This window comes from Dermacentor variabilis, chromosome 4 (assembly GCF_050947875.1).
Source record: "Dermacentor variabilis isolate Ectoservices chromosome 4, ASM5094787v1, whole genome shotgun sequence".
NCBI classification, from domain to species: Eukaryota; Metazoa; Arthropoda; class Arachnida; order Ixodida; family Ixodidae; genus Dermacentor; species Dermacentor variabilis.
The window spans coordinates 73539375-73558086 of NC_134571.1; the positions used below are offsets into that span (position 1 = coordinate 73539375).

An 18712-nucleotide genomic window follows, 5' to 3' on the forward strand; every position below is an offset into this window, starting at 1 on the left:
CATTCAATGCGGGCTATAACTGGCGGACACATTCGATAGCGACACTTTCGCAACATAAATCTCAGCGCTACGTAAACATGAATGGAATGCGTGCATATATACGTGTGGCGCAAGAACACATACCACGAATAAGTTTCTCTAAATTCTGTAGAGACACGGCGATCTGTTCAGGTTCGTCCGTATTTATTTCTTCCATGCTGATTGCTTCCTTTTACGCCCTGAAACGAACTGAAAGATATAATGAAGTAACACCTTGAGCATTGTGGATTGGTAAACATTGCATCAAATAAGCTGGGCTTGTCCACACAAAATTTTTTCACGCTAGAGCTATTGGTAAGAGTTAATACCAGCCAATGAAGCGCAGCCCACAATTGAACACGGATAAGAGAAGGACAACACGAACGCCAAACTTAGCGAAATACCAGCCAACCCTGATGCACACGTTATTAGCTAAGGCGGCTGGTCGATGGCAAATCGAACTTACGAACAAAAAAGCTTTGTGAATTCGACCCCTATTCTATAGTATAGGAGAATAGGGCAGCAAGCTTCAACTCATTTGTAGTCTCCATTGGTACTGCGCAGTACACCGTGATAATGACTTGAAGAAACCGTTGCTGTTTTTGCGTGCAGCGCTGAAAATGATCTCTAAGAGCGTAAGCGTGGTTCTGGGATACTTCGGTATACACGCATGGACACCAATTCCGGCCTCTTTACGGCTCGTCTCTGTGACAAAGATTCGTTTCACACGGCGACAAAGAACGCCAAGTGTTTCCATTTATCGTTCGGACAGCGAAGATGTAATCTGGACGCTAAAGAATGTCGAAAGGTCCGTGCTTCGAGCGGTAGCCGTCAACGAGCGCATCCGAGCGCTTAGGTGTGTGTGTGTGTGTGTGTGTGTGTGTGTGTGTGTGTGTGTGTGTGTGTGTGTGTGTGTGTGTGTGTGTGTGTGTGTGTGTGTGTGTGTGTGTGTGTGTGTGTGTGTGTGTGTGTGTGTGTGTGTGTGTGTGTGTGTGTGTGCGTGCGTGTGTTGGTGCGAAGGTCGACGAAGAAAGGTGGCCGACCTGTCTGCGAACGCACACTATGCCGTCATTCCGAACATGATAGCCTCATGCTTCACCCGCCGCATACGTCCCTCTCCTAGGCCAGAGACGAGATCGCGGGAACAAATACCGACCACAGCGGGCGCATACCGATGGTGGGAAAAATGCAAAAGCACTCATGTGCTTAAATTTAAGTGCACATTAATGAGTTCGTGGTGGTTAAAATTAAGAAGTAGTCCCCCACTACGGCGTGCCTCAAAATAAGACTAAGATTGTTGGTTTGGAGCGCAAGGTACCGAAATTTTTTTTAAAGAAGACGCAAACGGACTTTTTTTTCGCTGTACGTCGACATGTTTCTGCCCAAGCCCTTCTTGCTCCAGGCTGCTGGACCAACATAACCCCTGAGACTGAAGAGCCCCATGGAACTCGACATAGCAGTGTTCTAGTAGCGTAGTTTTGTTTATGCGCTCAAGGCAGCCACATTCGCAGGCACAAGTATATATATGACGAGTTCATCTTTCTAAACGCATCACTGGGATGTTAGGCTAAGTAAATTACGTGTGCGTTAAGTAGAGGATGTATAATATTGCGCCCCCCTTTGTTGGATAAACATTTGTCGTCGACAGAAATATAACATTCTTCATTGGCCAGGTACAACACCTGGAGTGGTCTGCAGCAAGCAGCGTCTCGTAGAACGTGGCTAACATGTGTTCTCTCCCTTCTGCAGGAGTGCTATAGGACGTCGTACATTCGCTGCCTCCTGACGTTTCTGCGAGAGTCTTATTCCCCCATGTCGGCAAAACTAGTAGAGGATAGCCAAGGAACTTATTACAAAATCATTTTACATTCGCCCAAAGGGGAACCTCCCCGTGAATATTTCACTATATCGACAGGTGCCTATGCAACGCAGCTAAACAAATTATATTGTTCAGTCGTTTCCAATTTCTTGACTGTCTTGACTGACGGGCGGACGGACGGATGAATCGGCTAATCTTATACAGCTTCGCTGTGAAAGCGGTGGTGCAAGCGAACGACGGAAAATTTTGGGATTATCTGCCATGGAAATTTAAAAACGCGTGTTTACTTAGTTCGAACACTCGCAGAGCCTTTTTCCGAGTGTGAGCTCCCGGGTAGCGTCAAAGAAAAGAATCCAAAACATTCGCTAGCCTGACTCTCGCCGCAATGCTAGCATGCCGAGTAATATAGCGTGGGATTCATCCACGAAGTAGTGCAGGTGAGCGCAACAACACTTTTCGTAATCAAACAATAAATAACGGTATAATCTTGGTACTTACGTAGTCAGTCAGCTATTAAGTCTCTCTAAAGCACAGAGAGCTGGTCGTATAAGATCACATGATGTTCAAATATTCTATATTAAGAGGAAGCTTTAGCTCGGGTGCTCCCATCTAAATACATGGGAAAGGAGAAATCGTTTTTCTCGGCAACCACTGCACCCGATTTGACTATATTTGTTGTATTTAAAGGAAAAAGCTAAAATATAGTGACTGTTGGTTGCTCATTTTTGTTTATGCCGTCAATTTATTAATAAAAGTTGGCAAAAATAGCAAATTCTCAGAAAACGAAACTATATTGTTTACAACTGTGCAACTGAGTAATAAAAGAAGATATCACAGTTCTGTCAATTGCATTTAATAGTATCTCTAAAGCGGACAAAACTGGTATGTTACACATGGCTAAAGAGAAGCGACTAAAATGTGAATAGACATTTCACAAAACCCTTGTAAACAATCTAACAAATTCACGTAATACATAATCTGGCATACAAAACTTGTCCTTTTTTGATGATCGAATGGATGCAGTTTACAGAAATGCGATATGTGTTCTTGGTGCAGAGCTACGAATTTGAAAACTTCGTGTTTCTGTATTTTTTTTTTTTTGCCATACTTAAGAATTCGAAAAAAAAATGTTCAGTAAATTCAAACCCTAAATCAAAATTCACTAGAATTTCAAACATTCACTAGAATTTAAGTTTCTCTCTCAACTGCAACAGGTTTCTTAGCATCGGTCTAGGGGCTATCTCAGAAAAGCGTTTCTGCGTTTTACATGTATTTGAAGAGGCCGCGTCGGAGTTGGGCCCTAGCTAAAGCTTCCTCTTAAGAGTGCAGCATCTCAGTTGTCTTAGAACAACTGGCGTTAAATAACGAACTCGCCAGACTCGTAGAGGATGCCCAAGTAAACTTTCACGCGATTGAAAGTCAAAAGCGGACAGCATATATTTATTTTCTCCACACATAACGAGGTAGTCGAGCAAGCCTTCCGAAGAGTATTGTGGAGCCGGCTTCCCATACAAAAGTTTTTTTTGTCACTTTTATGTAGAGTGTCCATAGACATTTATCTACAAAGTCTATGAATACATATAGAAACTTTTATAGTAGTCTATTTTGGTAGACTGCTTACCGCTCATGAGCTATTTGCAAACCGCGCATTTACTAAAGATATTCATTAAAATGTTTCCTGCCTATAGGACGCGCGCATGATGTGTGCAAATTGTGGAACGACAAATATAGAAATAAATAGTAAGCTAATGTAGTTAGTAAGATACTTCGAGGCAGTACTCGTAAAGTCCAGGTCGTTTTTTTAATAAATCTATTGGTAAATACTAGTGTTATTGATCTTACTGTCAGCGGCGATATACTTTCGGCTTCCCGATCTAAATGCGCGACGTCACTTCGGATTCCACGAATATACGCGTTTCAATTATAAAACCATAAATTAAAACGTGCGTGTGCTGGCGCTTGCTAGTTGCTGCAGGTATTTAACCGTTACGCGACGACTGTTTGTAACAAGGGACCCTAGCAGCTTTGTATATTGGCCCATGAAGTAACGTTATGCCATTTTGGATAACCACACCCGTTACTACTCATATGACGACAAATACAGCCACATTAGTTTTATAAAAATGTGCGTTCATTAAACGATTTTATGCGTAGCTCGCACACATACACTGTAACAAACGTGTAAGCAGCCAGTCGGGTCGGCAAAGCACCGACAATTAGAGGCACAGTATACTCGGACTATTACTAAATGGTGCCACTGAAGTACATAAGAATGCCAATACTTTCTAAGTGTCCTTACATAGTCTGCACAATGCAGTCAGAGTTTCGCAGAGGCCAACCTTTTTCATTCTCTCCAGTAACGCGAATAATCAAGTAATTTTCATGAACTAGGCGTCTAACTTCTCGGTTTTAGCAGGAGCAGTCTGAATTGGCTTAAAGTGCGAAGCAGTGACTTAAGCGATGGTTCTCACAACAAAGGGAGCTCACCCGCCGATACGCAACGTCATCTTTCTTTCAAAGCGAATAGTTTTCTTTGGCTCTTTCGGCCGTTTTCATGCTATTGTCAGTGGTCGGTTGATAGTCGGTGGTCAAACTCAGCGAGGAAAACCTTCGTTCGTTCGTTCGTTCGTTCGTTCGTTCGTTCGTTCGTTCGTTCGTTCGTTCGTTCGTTCGTTCGTTCGTTCGCTCGTTCGCTCGCTCGCTCGCTCGCTCGTTCGTTCGTTCGTTCGTTCGTTCGTTCGTTCGTTCGTTCGTTCGTTCGTTCGTTCGTTCGTTCGTTCGTTCGTTCGTTCGTTCGTTCGTTTTATCCGCTTACACGAATAATCATCATCGATGGTTTCTGCACAATTTTCCCCTTTCATTTGGATCCTAAAAATGTTAATAAAATTGACCTCTTAAGAACTACACTGTGTAGTACGCATCCTTTAAGAATACAAGCCGCGTAAGGACTAAGCGGTAAATATATTCACGCTGTGCGTCTCTATGGTGTGTATGGGCTATGATGTTTATGACCTCTCTATGGTATCTACGCTGTGCGCCTCTGTGACACTTATTCGCCACTTAACAGCACTGCGTTAAAGTACTGTTTCTTCCTGACCAAAAAACACCGCTATAAAGCAGCAGCGAAGTTACTTGTAAAGTTCCGTATAAATGTGCATGATATTAGAAGGAAGTACCCTCTGGACGTTGCTGTGTGAAACTTCTTGGAACTTTGTCAATATTTTGAAGTATAATTTTTTTCTCAAAAATATTGCCCTTTGAGTTACGCTGATGTATAGCAGTGAAGTTCAGCAGATTTCCGCAGGCCTAAAATTCTTGGACATGGGTGGTGTACTCTAGCAAGCACTGTGTGCACATGCTTGTGGCGAATTCATGTGTAATGAACATGTTACAACACGTTCCAACGATCACGAACGATTATGGACACACCGAAGCACATCAAGAGCCTGTGGCAGCAGCCATTTGGCATAAAGACGACGCATATCAGCCGCGGTAGCGACAACGTGCTTTCTCTGCTTCTGCTGGCCGCACGACGCAAGTTGCCCCGTGGCTCGAGCTCATTCACAGGTTCGACGAACGATCGCTCTCTTCCTGGTTCTCAACTTATTCGGTCAACCATATTTTTCTCCTCGGCTGACTACTCCGTCGCGTGCTACTCCGTAAGTCCATTATCCAGCTATATATATCGCTTAGAGGTGGAAAGGCACACCGATGGTGTTACAATTTTTACAGGTTTACATTTTTACTCGCGGAATCCTTGAGAATGAAATAAACACAGTTTTTGGTCACTAAAGGAAACCGCAATCTGCCCGAGACACATAACACCAAAATGCGTCCCTCATACTGCTATTGAAGCAGGAAAGACGGCCGTTAAGAAGCGAATTAAATATTAGCTACAACCATTTTTGAGGGTTTCATAAGATACACACATTTTTCTGGCTCACTGACTTTATTTTTTGCGTCCATTAAGAACAAAAGAAAGAAAAAGAAACGTGCAGTTCACGGCCGTGAGTGATAACGTCGACGTCATACTGTTGCTGCCGGCAAGGCACCGGTTCTCGGTGAAAATTTCCTTCCGATATTTTGTAGCGCACAAAACACAACACAGCAGAAGAAAATACAAATTCACACCTACATTAGGCGCAGCCGGACATCTATGGCACGCACTAGACGTAATCCTAACTTGACACGCACCTCTCCACTGCTCTATGAAATCAACAATACGTATACCCTTGCCCAAAGCTCGCATGACGGGACAGCAGGTTGAGTACAAAACTCGCTGCCACTAGCTCTCGCTAGCCGAAAGTGCCGGCTGTGCCACAAAAATGGCAGTAAATACTCTGCAGACAGACGTTGTCAATCGTGGTGTGACATCAAAGCTTTCGCCAAAATCTACACTGTTTTTTTCTGGGTGCTCACCTTCGAAGAGAATTTGCCCGCTTGTCGATTGACAAAAGCTCCTCCAGCTTGGTTTCCTAGCGCTGGGGGCGAACGCGTTGAGCCCCCTTATCAGGGCGCGCTGTCAACCAGCGCACCGGCACAATCGCACGCACGCCTCAAGCAGCAACTTGTTTTGGCTGGCACGACTTGCTAGCGTCGGCGCGGAGGCGGCGGGGCGACCTTCAGTTTCTCTATCTCACTCTCCTGCACACTAATAGAACAGGAAGTCACGTGCTCCTTCAACAGCTGCCAAATCGCTGCCTCGCGGCTTCTTGTTTTATTATTATGTTTTTTTACCTTTTCGCATTGTCCAACTTTCCGGGGTTTCTTATTTATGTCTCTATCGACTCGGTGCTCGTTTCTTCCGTGCGATATTTTGCTCGTTGGGAAATCCAAGGCCTCCGCGCTGCGGAGGTCCTTCTCTTGTATATCTAAATGGCCCTTCGCGTTGGGGCACGCCATTCGTCTGGTCTTTCTCCAATGTCTTGAATATGCAATGCGAAAGGAGAACGGAACGGAGGCCGGGTTGGTGGAAAGTATTTGTGACACTGGCAGTTTTATGTGCATATTCTTTTAATTGCGCCGGATGCATACGCCGCCGCTTCATCTAATGATAACGTGACGCAACAATCAGGAACATTTAATATATGTCTACGAGGAGTGTTGATATTTCTGGCGCGCGTCGTTAGAGCCCGTTACTGCTATCGCTATACATTGGAGTGCATTGTTGCACGGTGACATTTAAATGCACTGTCTTCTTAAAGCAACAATAAATTTAAAGACACGTAAAACAATCTTTGAAGACCACGTGCTCATTAATTTGGTCTAAATTTATTGTTAGGTTTAATATGTTATCATTATCATTTTTAAGTTAGATTAGGTTAGGTTAGGTAACGATCGCGAAGGCCAAACTTTACGTTTTTCAATTTTTCTTCTATGCGTCAGCGCGGTGTAACGCCACGGATTTCAAAATATATTCTCGTACCTGCGCTGTTCGGTATACGTTATCGAAACTTGCTTGTTAACATTCTGATTCCTTTAGTGTGCAGTGTAATCCTTCCTGATTGAAGAACCTTTAACCAGAAGCCTCGCCGCTCCGGAACCGTTGGATACTCAAATATTCCTTTAACTTTGGGAACAAGTGATAATGACTAGGCGCGAGGTCTAGATTGTACGGAGGGTGGGGCATAACAGTCCATCCAAAGTTTGTCAAACGTTTCTGGGTTTGACGGGATACGTGAGGTCGGGCGTTGTCGTGAAGCAGCGTTACACCGGCTGCCAGTCATCCCCGCCGGCGGATGTGGATAGCTCGCTTGAGTTTTCTCAGTGTTGCGCAATAACTGTCTGAGTTTATTGTTGTCCCACGCTCCATGAAATCGATCAGCAGTACCCCCTTACGATCCCAAAAAACACTGGCCATGGCTTTGCCAGCATAAGGAGTTTGTTTGAACTTCTTTGCGACTGGTGATTCTAGGTGACGCCACTGTTTGGTTTTTTGTTTCGTTTCGGGAGTGAAATGAAACACCCGCGTTTCGTCTCCCGTAACAATGAAGCCCAACACTCCTTCCTTATCTTCTTGACACTTTTGAAGAAACTGGAGAGCACAGTCTGATACAGTGGTCACAGTGTACAGTGGCCTGACATCACTAGCCGCGGTACCCATCGAGCACAACAACTGTGATACCGCAATTTTTCAGTCAAAGCTCTTTCTACTGTACCTTACAAACTCCCACGAATCTGAGCAACAAGTTCACGGACGTTGATCTTCCTGTTTTGAAGCACTTCGCGTTAGACAAGCTCGATAACCGCCTCCGAAACTGACGGTCTTCCACTCCATTCTTCATTATGGACTTCTTCCCGACCAGCACTAAACTCCCTGCACCCCTTTCGAACGTGTTGAACGGACATACACTTGTCGCCATACACCTCTGTCAAATGACGATGAATATGCACGAGTGCAGTCTCTTTGGCGTGCAAAAAACGAATTACGGAACGAGTCTAGCACTTGGCGTGATTAAAAATGGGAACCTCCATATCGGACGTCTGCTGAGCAAAGAATTGGCGGCGCAGCGAAGCGCGGCCGGGGGGAATCGAGAGTTGGGGAACAGCCGCGCGCAGCAGTGTTGCCTGATTTCGCCTCGCACTTTCCCGTTTTGCTGGAACTCTTTAGGAACCTTATTTCTGGATCAACCCTGGTAGTATATATTACCTTAATTAAAGAACACTTCGTAAACAAGACGGTGGCATAGATTTCCATCTGCATTGCCAACACGGGAGCCGTATAGGCGCCCGAACCAATCGACATTATATTTTATGTCTAATTGGTGAGTGTATGTTTTAGTTAAATTATTGGTTTTCCTTGGCAGGCGGGTTTCTGTCGAACGCTGGACTAGGTATACTATCTTGAGGCACGCCACACTTGATGTCTCTAATGCCGACCGCTCTCTTTTAATGGACACACACAGATACAGATTCGTCAAGTAGATCTTAATGCAATCTAAAACAACACGCCGAATACAATAACAATTTAACTGTTGCAGTAATGTTTCGTAGTTAATTCTATCGAAAGACTTTAAAAAATTTTACCAATATGCCTGATGCAAGCCTTTTGGGCTTTTGTATTACTTAAAATAACTTCTGTGAGATGAATTACCAGAAGTGAGGTTTGTGTGGAAATTCCCAGCCAAAAGCTAAATTGCCACGACATTATAATGAGTTCCTTTTTGAGAAATTTTACACAGAAAGTCTGATATAGATAATCTTTTTCTAGACCCTTCGGTAGGATTGTTAGTATTGAAATTGGTCTGTAATTACTCAATACATTCTTTATGCAACCTTTATATAGCACTGTAACTTTAGAGAACAGCATGCGTTGTGGTACCGTGCCAGTGCATCGGGCGAAGTTACGTAAATGTACTAAACACGCATGAAGAAGGGAGGGGGGATATAAGGAAGGCAGGGATCTTAACCAGTCAAGAGTCCGGTTGGCTACCCTACGCTGGGGGAAGAGAGAAGGGGAAGAGAAGGGAGAGAGAGGATATAGAGTCGTGCAGGGGCAGTACTTCAGTCAAAGCCGCTCGTACAAACTAGACGTTCTCAGAAAACACAAGAGTGCCTTCCCGGTTCAGTCTCTGGCTATGGGACCTCCTTCTGCATACACAAGTTGTGTAATTCCTTTAATGCCTAAATATAACCACTTCTGACTCTGGCTCTGACTGCCTTCTGAGCCGATGCTCGGTAGGGATGGCGTTCTAGTACTGTCTGTTCACTCAGAAGACGAACGTCTAGTTTCCTCAGTGTGATGGACAAAGATTATTTTTGTAGCTGAAATTGAGGAAAGTGTCACAATAAGTGGTCACTGTTCTCCTCGCATCCTCAAACATCACATGCAGGACTATCAGCTATTCCAATTAGTGCTGAATAAGTTTTCGTGAAGGCAACTCCCAGCCACAACCGACACAGAGGAGACGCTTCGCGTCGGTGCAGTCCGGCCAGAGGTCTAAGTTGCAGTGAAGGTTTAGTCTGTGCAGTCTGGTGCGCCCTGTATGTATGGTATTCCCCTCTGCTAATAAGAGCTTGTGCTAGAATGCTAAGTTGTCTCAGCCCGTCGTTCTTTAAGAGAGGGATGGGAACGCAGCGGTTTTCTTTGTTTGACGTCCGAGCTGCCTTATCTGCATCATCATTTCCAATGATACCGCAATGGCCTGGTATCCACTGAAAAGAGATATCATGGCCTTTTTCTTTTAAGTGATGGACAAGTTCCGCGATTTCGCACGTGAACTGATCGTGAGTTCCATGTCGCAGAAACGACCGCACACATTTCAAGGCCGGCCTTGAATCGCAGAAGACTGCCCATTTTTGAGGACTTTCTGCCCATTTTTTTTTGTAAATTATGGGGTTTTACGTGCCAAAACCACTTTCTGATTATGAGGCACGCCGTAGTGGAGGACTCCGGAAATTTTTACCACCTACAGTGCCCTATGTATACTTGGCGAAGAGGCTCGGAAAGTGCTCCTGCTGCTGTTCAACAGCTTCTGGCAGGCAGATGCGGTTCCCCAGAAAAAATGGAAGCCCAGTCGCCTAATTCCCCTGCTTAAGCCTGACTAGTCGCCCGTAGACATTGCATCATACCGACCAACTGCGCTTGAGGTTGTGTCGGAAAACTAATAGAAAGGGTGATTCTAGCACGGCTAGAATGCTAGCTCGGACATTACCAGGTATATCTAGATGCAATGGCTGGTTTCAGGCGCAGCCGTTTTTCCGTAGACAACGTTATCGACTTCGTGACGTACGTCGAGAATCAGAAGTCCTGCCAAAGATTATCTGCTGCACTGTTTCTGGACGTTAAAGGAGCATAATATAACGTAACGCACGAAGCGATTTTCTACACGTTAGAGGCAGTAGGACTTAGGGGCAATATCTATTTCTGGATCTGTAGCTGCCTAAGTAAGAAATTCTTTTTCATACTTACTGAGGTTGGCCCAACCTCCCAGCTTTGCAGTACCCTGAGGTGCCTCGGGGTGGAGTACTGAGTCCAACGCTCTTCAATTTAATGCTCACTGGACTCGCAGACATCGTTCCATGCACCGTTAGGTTCTCCATCTCTGCCGACGACGTTTTTGTTTGGACGTGGGCTGTGGCGCGACTGTAGCTTCGCGCAGCTTCATTCTACCTTCGAGAACAAGGACTTAAAATATCATGGGAAAAATGTGCAGTGGTGGCATTTTCCGGTAAAGCAATGTCACCACACGTGATATCCGCCGACAGACAGCTGATCTTGTGCTGCACAAGTCACACCCTTTTGGGGGAGGTCATTGACAGAAATCTCTCCTGGACCCCTCATGTGAATTATGTGAGAAAACACCTGACAGGAATTTTCTATACGCTTCTAGCAGGAAAGACCTCGGGAATGGCAATACAATCTACGCTATAACTGTACAGTGTCCTCTTTATGGAATTCCCGCTCCACAGCCTACCAGTCATCTCCAACAACTGCAGAACTAACCTGAATATAATCCGAAGCATACAAGCCCAAGCCCTCAAGATTTGCCTTGGCATGCCGCGGAGTGCGTCAATGACTGAAGTTATTGCAGTCGCTCAAGGTTGCACTATTAGAATGCAAATTACGCCTACCCACCACTTCGCAAGTCTCCCAGTAGAAAGGCACCACACAACATTCAGTGCGTCTGTCTTCGCGCACCGTGCCTCTCTCAGGTCAGGTTACGCACCTGCTGCAAGACCTTCGGTTCCTCCATGGCGTGTGAGCCGTCCTTAAGTAAACCTTACTATTCCAAGACTTCAGAAAAAGTCGAACTTGCCGTCATCGGCACTCAAGCAACTAACTTTACCTCTCTTGTACGAGAAATACAGCGACTGCCGACACGTATATACTGATGGATCAACTACCGTAACCAGATCCGTTGGCGCGGTAGTTATACCAAAAATGATAATAATCCAGAGGTTGAAGACTTCCAACTACGCGACTTAGACCGCCTTCATGACTGACTAAGGGCGATTGCATTTTAACATTTCTTCGCCTGCGCACAGGTGCCATCATCGTTTTAACATACACCTCACGACATAGACGTAGGTACGTGCGATTGTATAACAGTTAGAGGCATGTCATGGTCAAAATCCCTGTGTCGCTCGCTTACGCTCATTAAATACCTATGCGGAACCCAATAATCGGCATGTTGTATAAACTCGCATCTAACGGACGCAGTGGGAATCATGTCATTGCCGTCAGGCGATCGTCGTCACCGTCGCTGTCTTGATGCTGTCATCACGCCCGCATACGCTAGCGTCACACACACGACTAATCGACTTACACAAACGCGTTGGTTCACACGGTAACGCATTGCGGAAACCCAAACAATGCTGCATAGCCAGCGATCTACAAAATGCTTCGCATAGCTTAGTTTCCCGCGGCGCGTGGGATATGGGCAATGTTTTGTGACAAGTATGTCTTAGCATAAATGCCTTCCAGCTTCTGAACTGTCCTACGCTCCTAGGCGCAACATTCGCATAATGTGACACGAATTTGACTACGTTCCAGCTTCTCGGAGTATGAGCAAGCAGATGTTTCTAGTGTCACGATGTCAACCGTGCACTTATTATTATTGTTGTTTTGAAGAAACGCGCTTTTAACCCAAAGATGAACCAGCTTGAGGTGGGTGTGTTCTTTTCTGTGACATATGCTAGCTTGGGCGGAACGTTTATTCATTCACACAAGACGTCACATGCAAGTAAGTCACGACCCCAGAAAGCAGGTTTACCCTGCAAACTCGTGCACGAACAGAGCCTGCTCAACATCAGAGCAGGAAAAAATGAAGGCGCGAGTTGGTCTCTGTACAAAGCCACTGCTATACTGTTCACAACGCAGTATGTTCCTCTTCTTGGGATCCTTCAGAATCTGCACATACATTCGGCTTGTGTAGGTATCCACAGCTACTCATTTCCCTGAAGTATTCCGTGCTTCTCTTCAAGTTCCTTTCCATAGCGTCGTAGTCGTAGATTCCGAGCGTGCCGCCGCCTTCCTCGGAAATGACGTCATCCGGCACCAGGCAGCGCAGCTTCTTCCAGTCAGTGCCGAAAAGTACAGTCTGTAAGTAGGGATACGATAGGCGTGAATTGGCGTGGCCCATCTGATGTCGGTGAATGATAAGAAACCCTCGCATATAAGTAATCCCGTATTCTCTCGCGTCGTGCGCAACCATTGTGTACATTCCAGAGATTATTGCCTGTGGCGGCGGCGCTCTGGCAAACTATTCATTGGCATGACAGTCAACCTTGCTCAGGATATCCTAACGCCGCATACTTATACAATCCGGAACGCCCACCACTTCCCACAATGCCTACTTCGTGCTTCACTTACTTCCTGCACACTCACGGTTGACAGACTGACTCAGGCGACCATCTATCGGAGGAAAATTTAGGTGTACCTGGCGGAATTTATCACAGAAACCACAGCGAGACGCCGGACCAAGGGCTTGTACTTTATATTTAATTCATATTTAAAGTACACTGTTTCTCTCTCTCTCTCTCTTCAGGGCAAGATGCTTTGGCTCGTGGCCAGGCCTCCCCCGGCACCGTTTGTCAATGCTCCGTTCCGGCATCGAAATTGTGCTGCCGTTTGCTCTACTGACTAGTGCCGTTTCCTCAGAGCTTCCGCTGGCTGGTTTGTTCTGACTTGAGACATGATCCCTATACAAGCTGCTACAGACCATGGTTAAGTCATGGATAAAAATTATGGTGCTAATAGAGTATTTTAGGAAAGAGATAACATACCTCGCCGGTTTTGTAGGTTAATAGTTTCACGGCCCTATTCAGCCTATCACCTTCAATATACGACACACCGAAGTTCACTGCGCGTTCAGGCATTTTTGATCATTTAGTTTCATGCAGTTAAAAGAATTCTGCTGTCTCACCGTTTACCGTTTTACAATATTTACACGTATTCGAACATAAATGTAATTGCGCGAGAAGGTAAATCAAGAGTGCCTCACCCTGCTGACCAACTTGGCTTTCATGAAATGCTTGGCGATTGTGAACAGTATATCAAATAAAGGGGGATTGTTTATCACATATATTCCTTTTATGCGCAATGGATAGCAATCCTGAAACAGAATCAATTCATTAATAATTTCTACAAGGCTTCAACTTAGGTAATAGACAGTACTGATAATGTAAACTTAGATTCATCGAAATGTCTCCAAACATTAAACACTATTTCTACTTATCCTAAATATTTGCGATCCCTGCGTAAAATTTCAGGCGCTATCGTCAAAGCATGCACCCGAAGCACAGTACACGAAAGTTTTTGCATTATGCTCCGGCAGAAATGTGTTCGCCGTGGCTGGAAAACGAATCCGCGACCTCGTCCACAGCAGGACAACGCCACAGCCAGTGGTCGAGTGCCACAGGTCAAAATGTTTGCATATGGTTGCAGCTTGAGTCCGTGCTTGCCCACCTGGCGTGCCACTGTAGCGCACCCCGGCAGTAGATTACGTTTGGTGTGCATTGTGTTACGTTCGGGTAAAGAGCTCCGTGATCGAATGCGCCGCTTACAAAAAAACTGCTCACCTGCAGAAGCCTGAAGAGCCTTTTGATGACTGGTGGCGTGAATTGGGTCAAATGGTAGATGCCAAGGTTCTTAAAGTCCATCACAAACACGACGCCGTTGGTTTGAACTTCTTCATCATGAAGAACGTGTTCGACGTGAACTATACCGGCTCGGAAAAAGTCATTCAGTGAACAGATGCTGGTGCTCCATGCTCCTAAAAGGAGAAAGAAGAGATCGTGCAAATGTAGATTATGTCATCGCCTTCTTTGAATCTGAGTGCGGTAAGCATTCCCTCAGCTTTCTTTCTTAAAACGAATAGATTTTGAATTTCATAATTGTCCCAAGGAAGATCGTCGGCAGTAGTTCCTCACCACAAGACCAATGCATTGCTTATTGTCTAAGCTTACACATTTGCAAGAAAATCTTGTCGTTCGCGTGTTCTCCGCAGCTATAGGAAATGCTGCATCTGTGTCCTAAGGAAGACGCTTGATAATTTGATGGTAAGCAGAATGTCAGCAGAATGTGATCACCACGCTTCATAACACCTTTTAGGACTATTTCACATGATAATTATCTCTTCTCTAATCAACGTTCCACGTGTAATTAGTGCTCGCTATTTAAAAATCAAGCCTAGTAAAACGTTGACTTTAGGCATGTTGTCAGGTCTGTCAATGTGCCCAGCAAACAGCGCTTCAGAAAGCCCGCAAGCGCTAACTGGTTAGTGTCTTCAGGGATGTTCCAGACCGAAAAAAAGGCACACATAGGTTAATGAGCCCATTTCTAAGATCTTAACGCATTACTTTTTCAGTCATGCGTATTTCTACACCTGTGATGACAGCCTCGTCTTTCACCGAATTGCCACGCAGTGCACGGTTCACTGTTGCAATATCTCAGTGCGTTGAAATTTCTTACCTTAATGCCCTGCTCGCGTTTTCTCTCCTTGTACTTGGTTTGCTTATTCCTCGCATAGGCAGCGGTGGCGAAGTGATTACTTCTCTTCGAAAGTACATGTTAAAAGTAGACCTAAGAGGTATAATATATTTGGCTGCGTCAGCGAACTACCCATCTACGATGCCAAACGGACTCTGTGACCGTGTAAGGAGACCTACGGTACATTCGACTAGTGCCTACCATGTTTCAACTAGACTTGCAGCTACGCAGGGCATTCTCTAGACAGGACCCAGCTAAAGCCAGCCCGAGCGGAACGTGCTTGCTTCTCCCAAAGCAGCTGTACTAGCCACGTGATCCAGTTTCTGTCTGATCTCTGTAGCGCTCTCAGGTTGAATGTGGGAGCGTCTCTTAGCGTTCTGAGCTGGAGCACGGCGTCTTGAATGAACCAGGGGATTGGGTTCCACGCACTTGATTTCGACAAGCCGAATTTAAATCACACATTGAGAGCGCTCTAAAGGGCTCGAAAGCAGCCAGTCGAACGTACCAATAGTAAGCCACAAGATAAAGAGAGAGAGAGAGAGAGAGAGAGAGAGAGAGAGAGAGAGAGAGAGAGAGAGAGAGAGAGAGACGAAATAAGCGAGAAAGGTGGGGATGTTAACCGAAACGGAAATACCGGTTACGGAAGATGCAAAATGTGATAGGCACGCGGCAATCCCGCCCCGAAGTTCCCTAACCAAAACGCCCGCAGGTCATAAAGTTTGTCAGCATTCACTGCCACCATAGGTAGTTGGTCTTGGTTAAAGTTGACTTTTAAGTTGTTGCGCCCTAAAGGAAACAAACATTCAACCTAGGAAGTTAGAATTATATGCCGAAGTTTTTTCACCGGCCACAACTACGATATGAGGATCTTTTATTTGCTGGGATCCTTTAACACGCACCCATATAACGGTACGCAAGTGTTATTGCATTACATCTCTGTCGAAATGCGGCTTCAGCGGCCGTAATTGAACCACATACATCGTGCTCCGCAGCCCAACGTCATAGCCACTAAGCTACCGAAGCTAGTCGAGATAGCAAATCATAAAAAGTTGTCATCCATCACAACGGTCCAAATACGAGAAAATACTTTTAAATCCGTTGCGTCACCCTGAGGTAGAAAAAAAAATTACTGAGAGCTTACGAAGAAAAAGAAAAGAAAAAGGTGGACCCTCACTTTTTTTCAGTTATTCATGAAGACTTTTCACCGAGATTAATGATAATAGTTATTCAGGAATACTCTGTCGCTTAAAGCTGGTTAGCTGTTACTATTTAGGGCCTCTTTAGGCAGCTCGCTTGTCATGCACAAAACCGTTGTGTGTAGACTGCATCATTCTGTATAACACATGGTCCTCAAAAGTGCCGAATAAGCACCATTTTCCTCCCCTTTTGGAAGGGAAAAGAACAGGGCTTTAAATATCTTTAGTCTTTTATTATTACCCAGTGTTTTGAAACCAAACTGATTTCGCTTTATCACGAACGCAAGCTATTGTTTTATGAAACGGGAGCTTTGTGAATCTGTCGGGCTGCGATAAACAAAAGTAGGCGAATGACCGTTTATTGTGTTACAGTTGTGAAAACTGCGTTACTTCTTCAGGAATGGCAATCTAAATTATCGAGTTGCAAACGTGTATGAATATAGCATAATGGCGCAGACTGTGCCAAAATGACGACGAAAAGCCCTCTAATGTTGTGCATTGCATAACACACTTCCTTCAGGCCACAGTTCACCCCATGATTTGTGTGTGCTGTACGACAATCATTTTTTATAGACTTGATGCAGCTATGAGTGCTGACCGCTAGTAGAAACAAATAAAAAAAAGAAAACAGTTTTTCACTTTTGTTCTTTTCGTTTTGCTACTTTTTTTCGTTTAATATTTCTAGGTTCGGTGTCAAATACACTGTAAGATACCTCACGAGTACGGTCACACTAAAACAGTACTTAAGCGTCATGGATTGGTTGTTAATATTTTGCAAATGGGCTCGTGATAAGGATGAGTCAAAAAGTTGTAGTCGTTGTGCCTACGAGGAGATATTATTTAGGGTGGTTAAGAGAATACGCGTCTGCTTTGCATACTCACTCTTAAGTACCGACGCGCTGCTCTTTCAATCACGTTTATGTAAGCAATACGAATGGCGGCAGCGCGAATCGCGAACGCTTTCTCTGTGGTTGCAGCCAGGCAACCCGGTTGCGCAATTTCTTTTTATTACTATTATTTTTTTACCTCGCCATGGAACGTTATAAACAGCCTTCGCGCTGGTTCGTGAACCTCTTTTCGGTATCATATTTACGTCCGAGGTACGCAACCAACCAACTCCTTGCTTGCGACAGCTATTCATACATGAGTATACATAGGAGGGAAAAATTGTCATGCACCTGACTGTAGCCCGACGCTACACAGAAAGTCCAACGGGTTTCTCAGATCGAAAGCTTCGAAGTTGAAAGAATATTTGTCCTGGTCCGTGAGATTTCTTTCCTCTAAGAATATTTCTTAACTAGCGTAATTTTCGTTCAGAGAAACCAGTTGGGTTTTTTCTTTGTAGCCTCGTGCTATAGACGGTTGCATGAAAATTTTTTCCTTTCATGAAATTTCCTCCATGCACCTTGCGGGCTTCCGCAGAACAGATTTGCCATAAATGAAGTTATTATTTTTTTCCTTCGTCATGAAAGTGAAAGTTTATTTCTTTTCAACGAAAATAGCGCGCCAAGGCAAAAGGCAAGAACCTGACAAGGTCCTGGTCAGCCGTAGAACAGCTGGCATTGTGCACAAGCACTTCACAACAAATTGACAATGAATCTCTCAAGCTTTGTAAAAAGCATGACGCAGTAAGTTAACATGCATGAAATTTGTGCTAGAAAAGAATAACTAAATCGCATACACAACTTATCGTATCAGTGATATAAAGATCCATAACTTTTTAGAAACGTAAAAATGTCAGTCCTAAAATACAGAAACAATATCACAAAGTTTGCACCATGTGCGTTAGAGAAAAAAAACATTTAAAGGGTAGTAAAATAAATGCAAATAAATGCAGCTTGTTGACTAAACTCATTCCGTTTGTTCCAATAGGCATTTTTTAATTGTAGATTTAAAACGTTTTTCAGGAAGGTAATATTCAGTGTCATAGGGAAATTGATTTTTTACCGTGGGAATTTGTTAGCTTAGTATTTGCTTGCCGTAATTTGTGCCTGTGATTGGTAGATGCTTACGTTTGGTACGGAAAGCATATCGGCTGCTGGAATTATCTGGACAAGAACAATTTATGACGATGAATGTACTTAAGTAGACACAAATTATATACTTCTTTTACTTTAAGGATGCCATGTTTCTGAAATAGCGGTGACGTAGGTAAATCTGAAGTTCTGCCATGAAACCCCTCAATAGCACGCAAAGTGCGTTTCTGAACTGAAATTAGTTTAAGCCGATTGCTGGACGTCGCAGCTC

At 44.5% G+C, this 18712-nt stretch overlaps 2 protein-coding genes across 8 annotated transcripts in view; both read right to left on the bottom strand.

Moving 5' to 3' along the window:
* The window catches only part of LOC142579368 (alpha-tocopherol transfer protein-like), a 32909-nt gene extending 26377 nt beyond the window's left edge, over window positions 1-6532 (bottom strand). Inside the window, exons 1-2 of one of the 4 annotated variants that reach the window (XR_012827379.1) lie at window positions 6257-6441; window positions 124-228 (exon numbers count right to left, since the gene is read on the bottom strand). Coding sequence is in view for 2 of the 4 variants with exons in the window: in XM_075689478.1 (XP_075545593.1) it covers window positions 124-196 (73 nt within the window). In the remaining 2 variants the exon portion in view is untranslated. Of the gene's footprint in view, window positions 1-123; window positions 229-6256 lie in introns of all 4 variants that reach the window. The other 3 variants (XM_075689478.1, XM_075689477.1, XM_075689475.1) reach the window with 3 other exon arrangements.
* Window positions 6533-12475: 5943 nt separating this feature from the next.
* Window positions 12476-18712, bottom strand: part of LOC142579369 (alpha-tocopherol transfer protein-like) — a 29957-nt gene continuing 23720 nt past the window's right edge. For 3 of the 4 annotated variants that reach the window (XM_075689482.1, XM_075689481.1, XM_075689480.1), the window contains exons 4-6: window positions 14360-14553; window positions 13783-13893; window positions 12476-12879 (exon numbers count right to left, since the gene is read on the bottom strand). In XM_075689482.1, the coding sequence (XP_075545597.1) occupies window positions 12649-12879; window positions 13783-13893; window positions 14360-14553 (536 nt within the window). In that variant the 3' untranslated portion in view covers window positions 12476-12648. The remainder of the gene's footprint in view (window positions 12880-13782; window positions 13894-14359; window positions 14554-18712) is intronic. The other variant, XM_075689483.1, reaches the window with a different exon arrangement.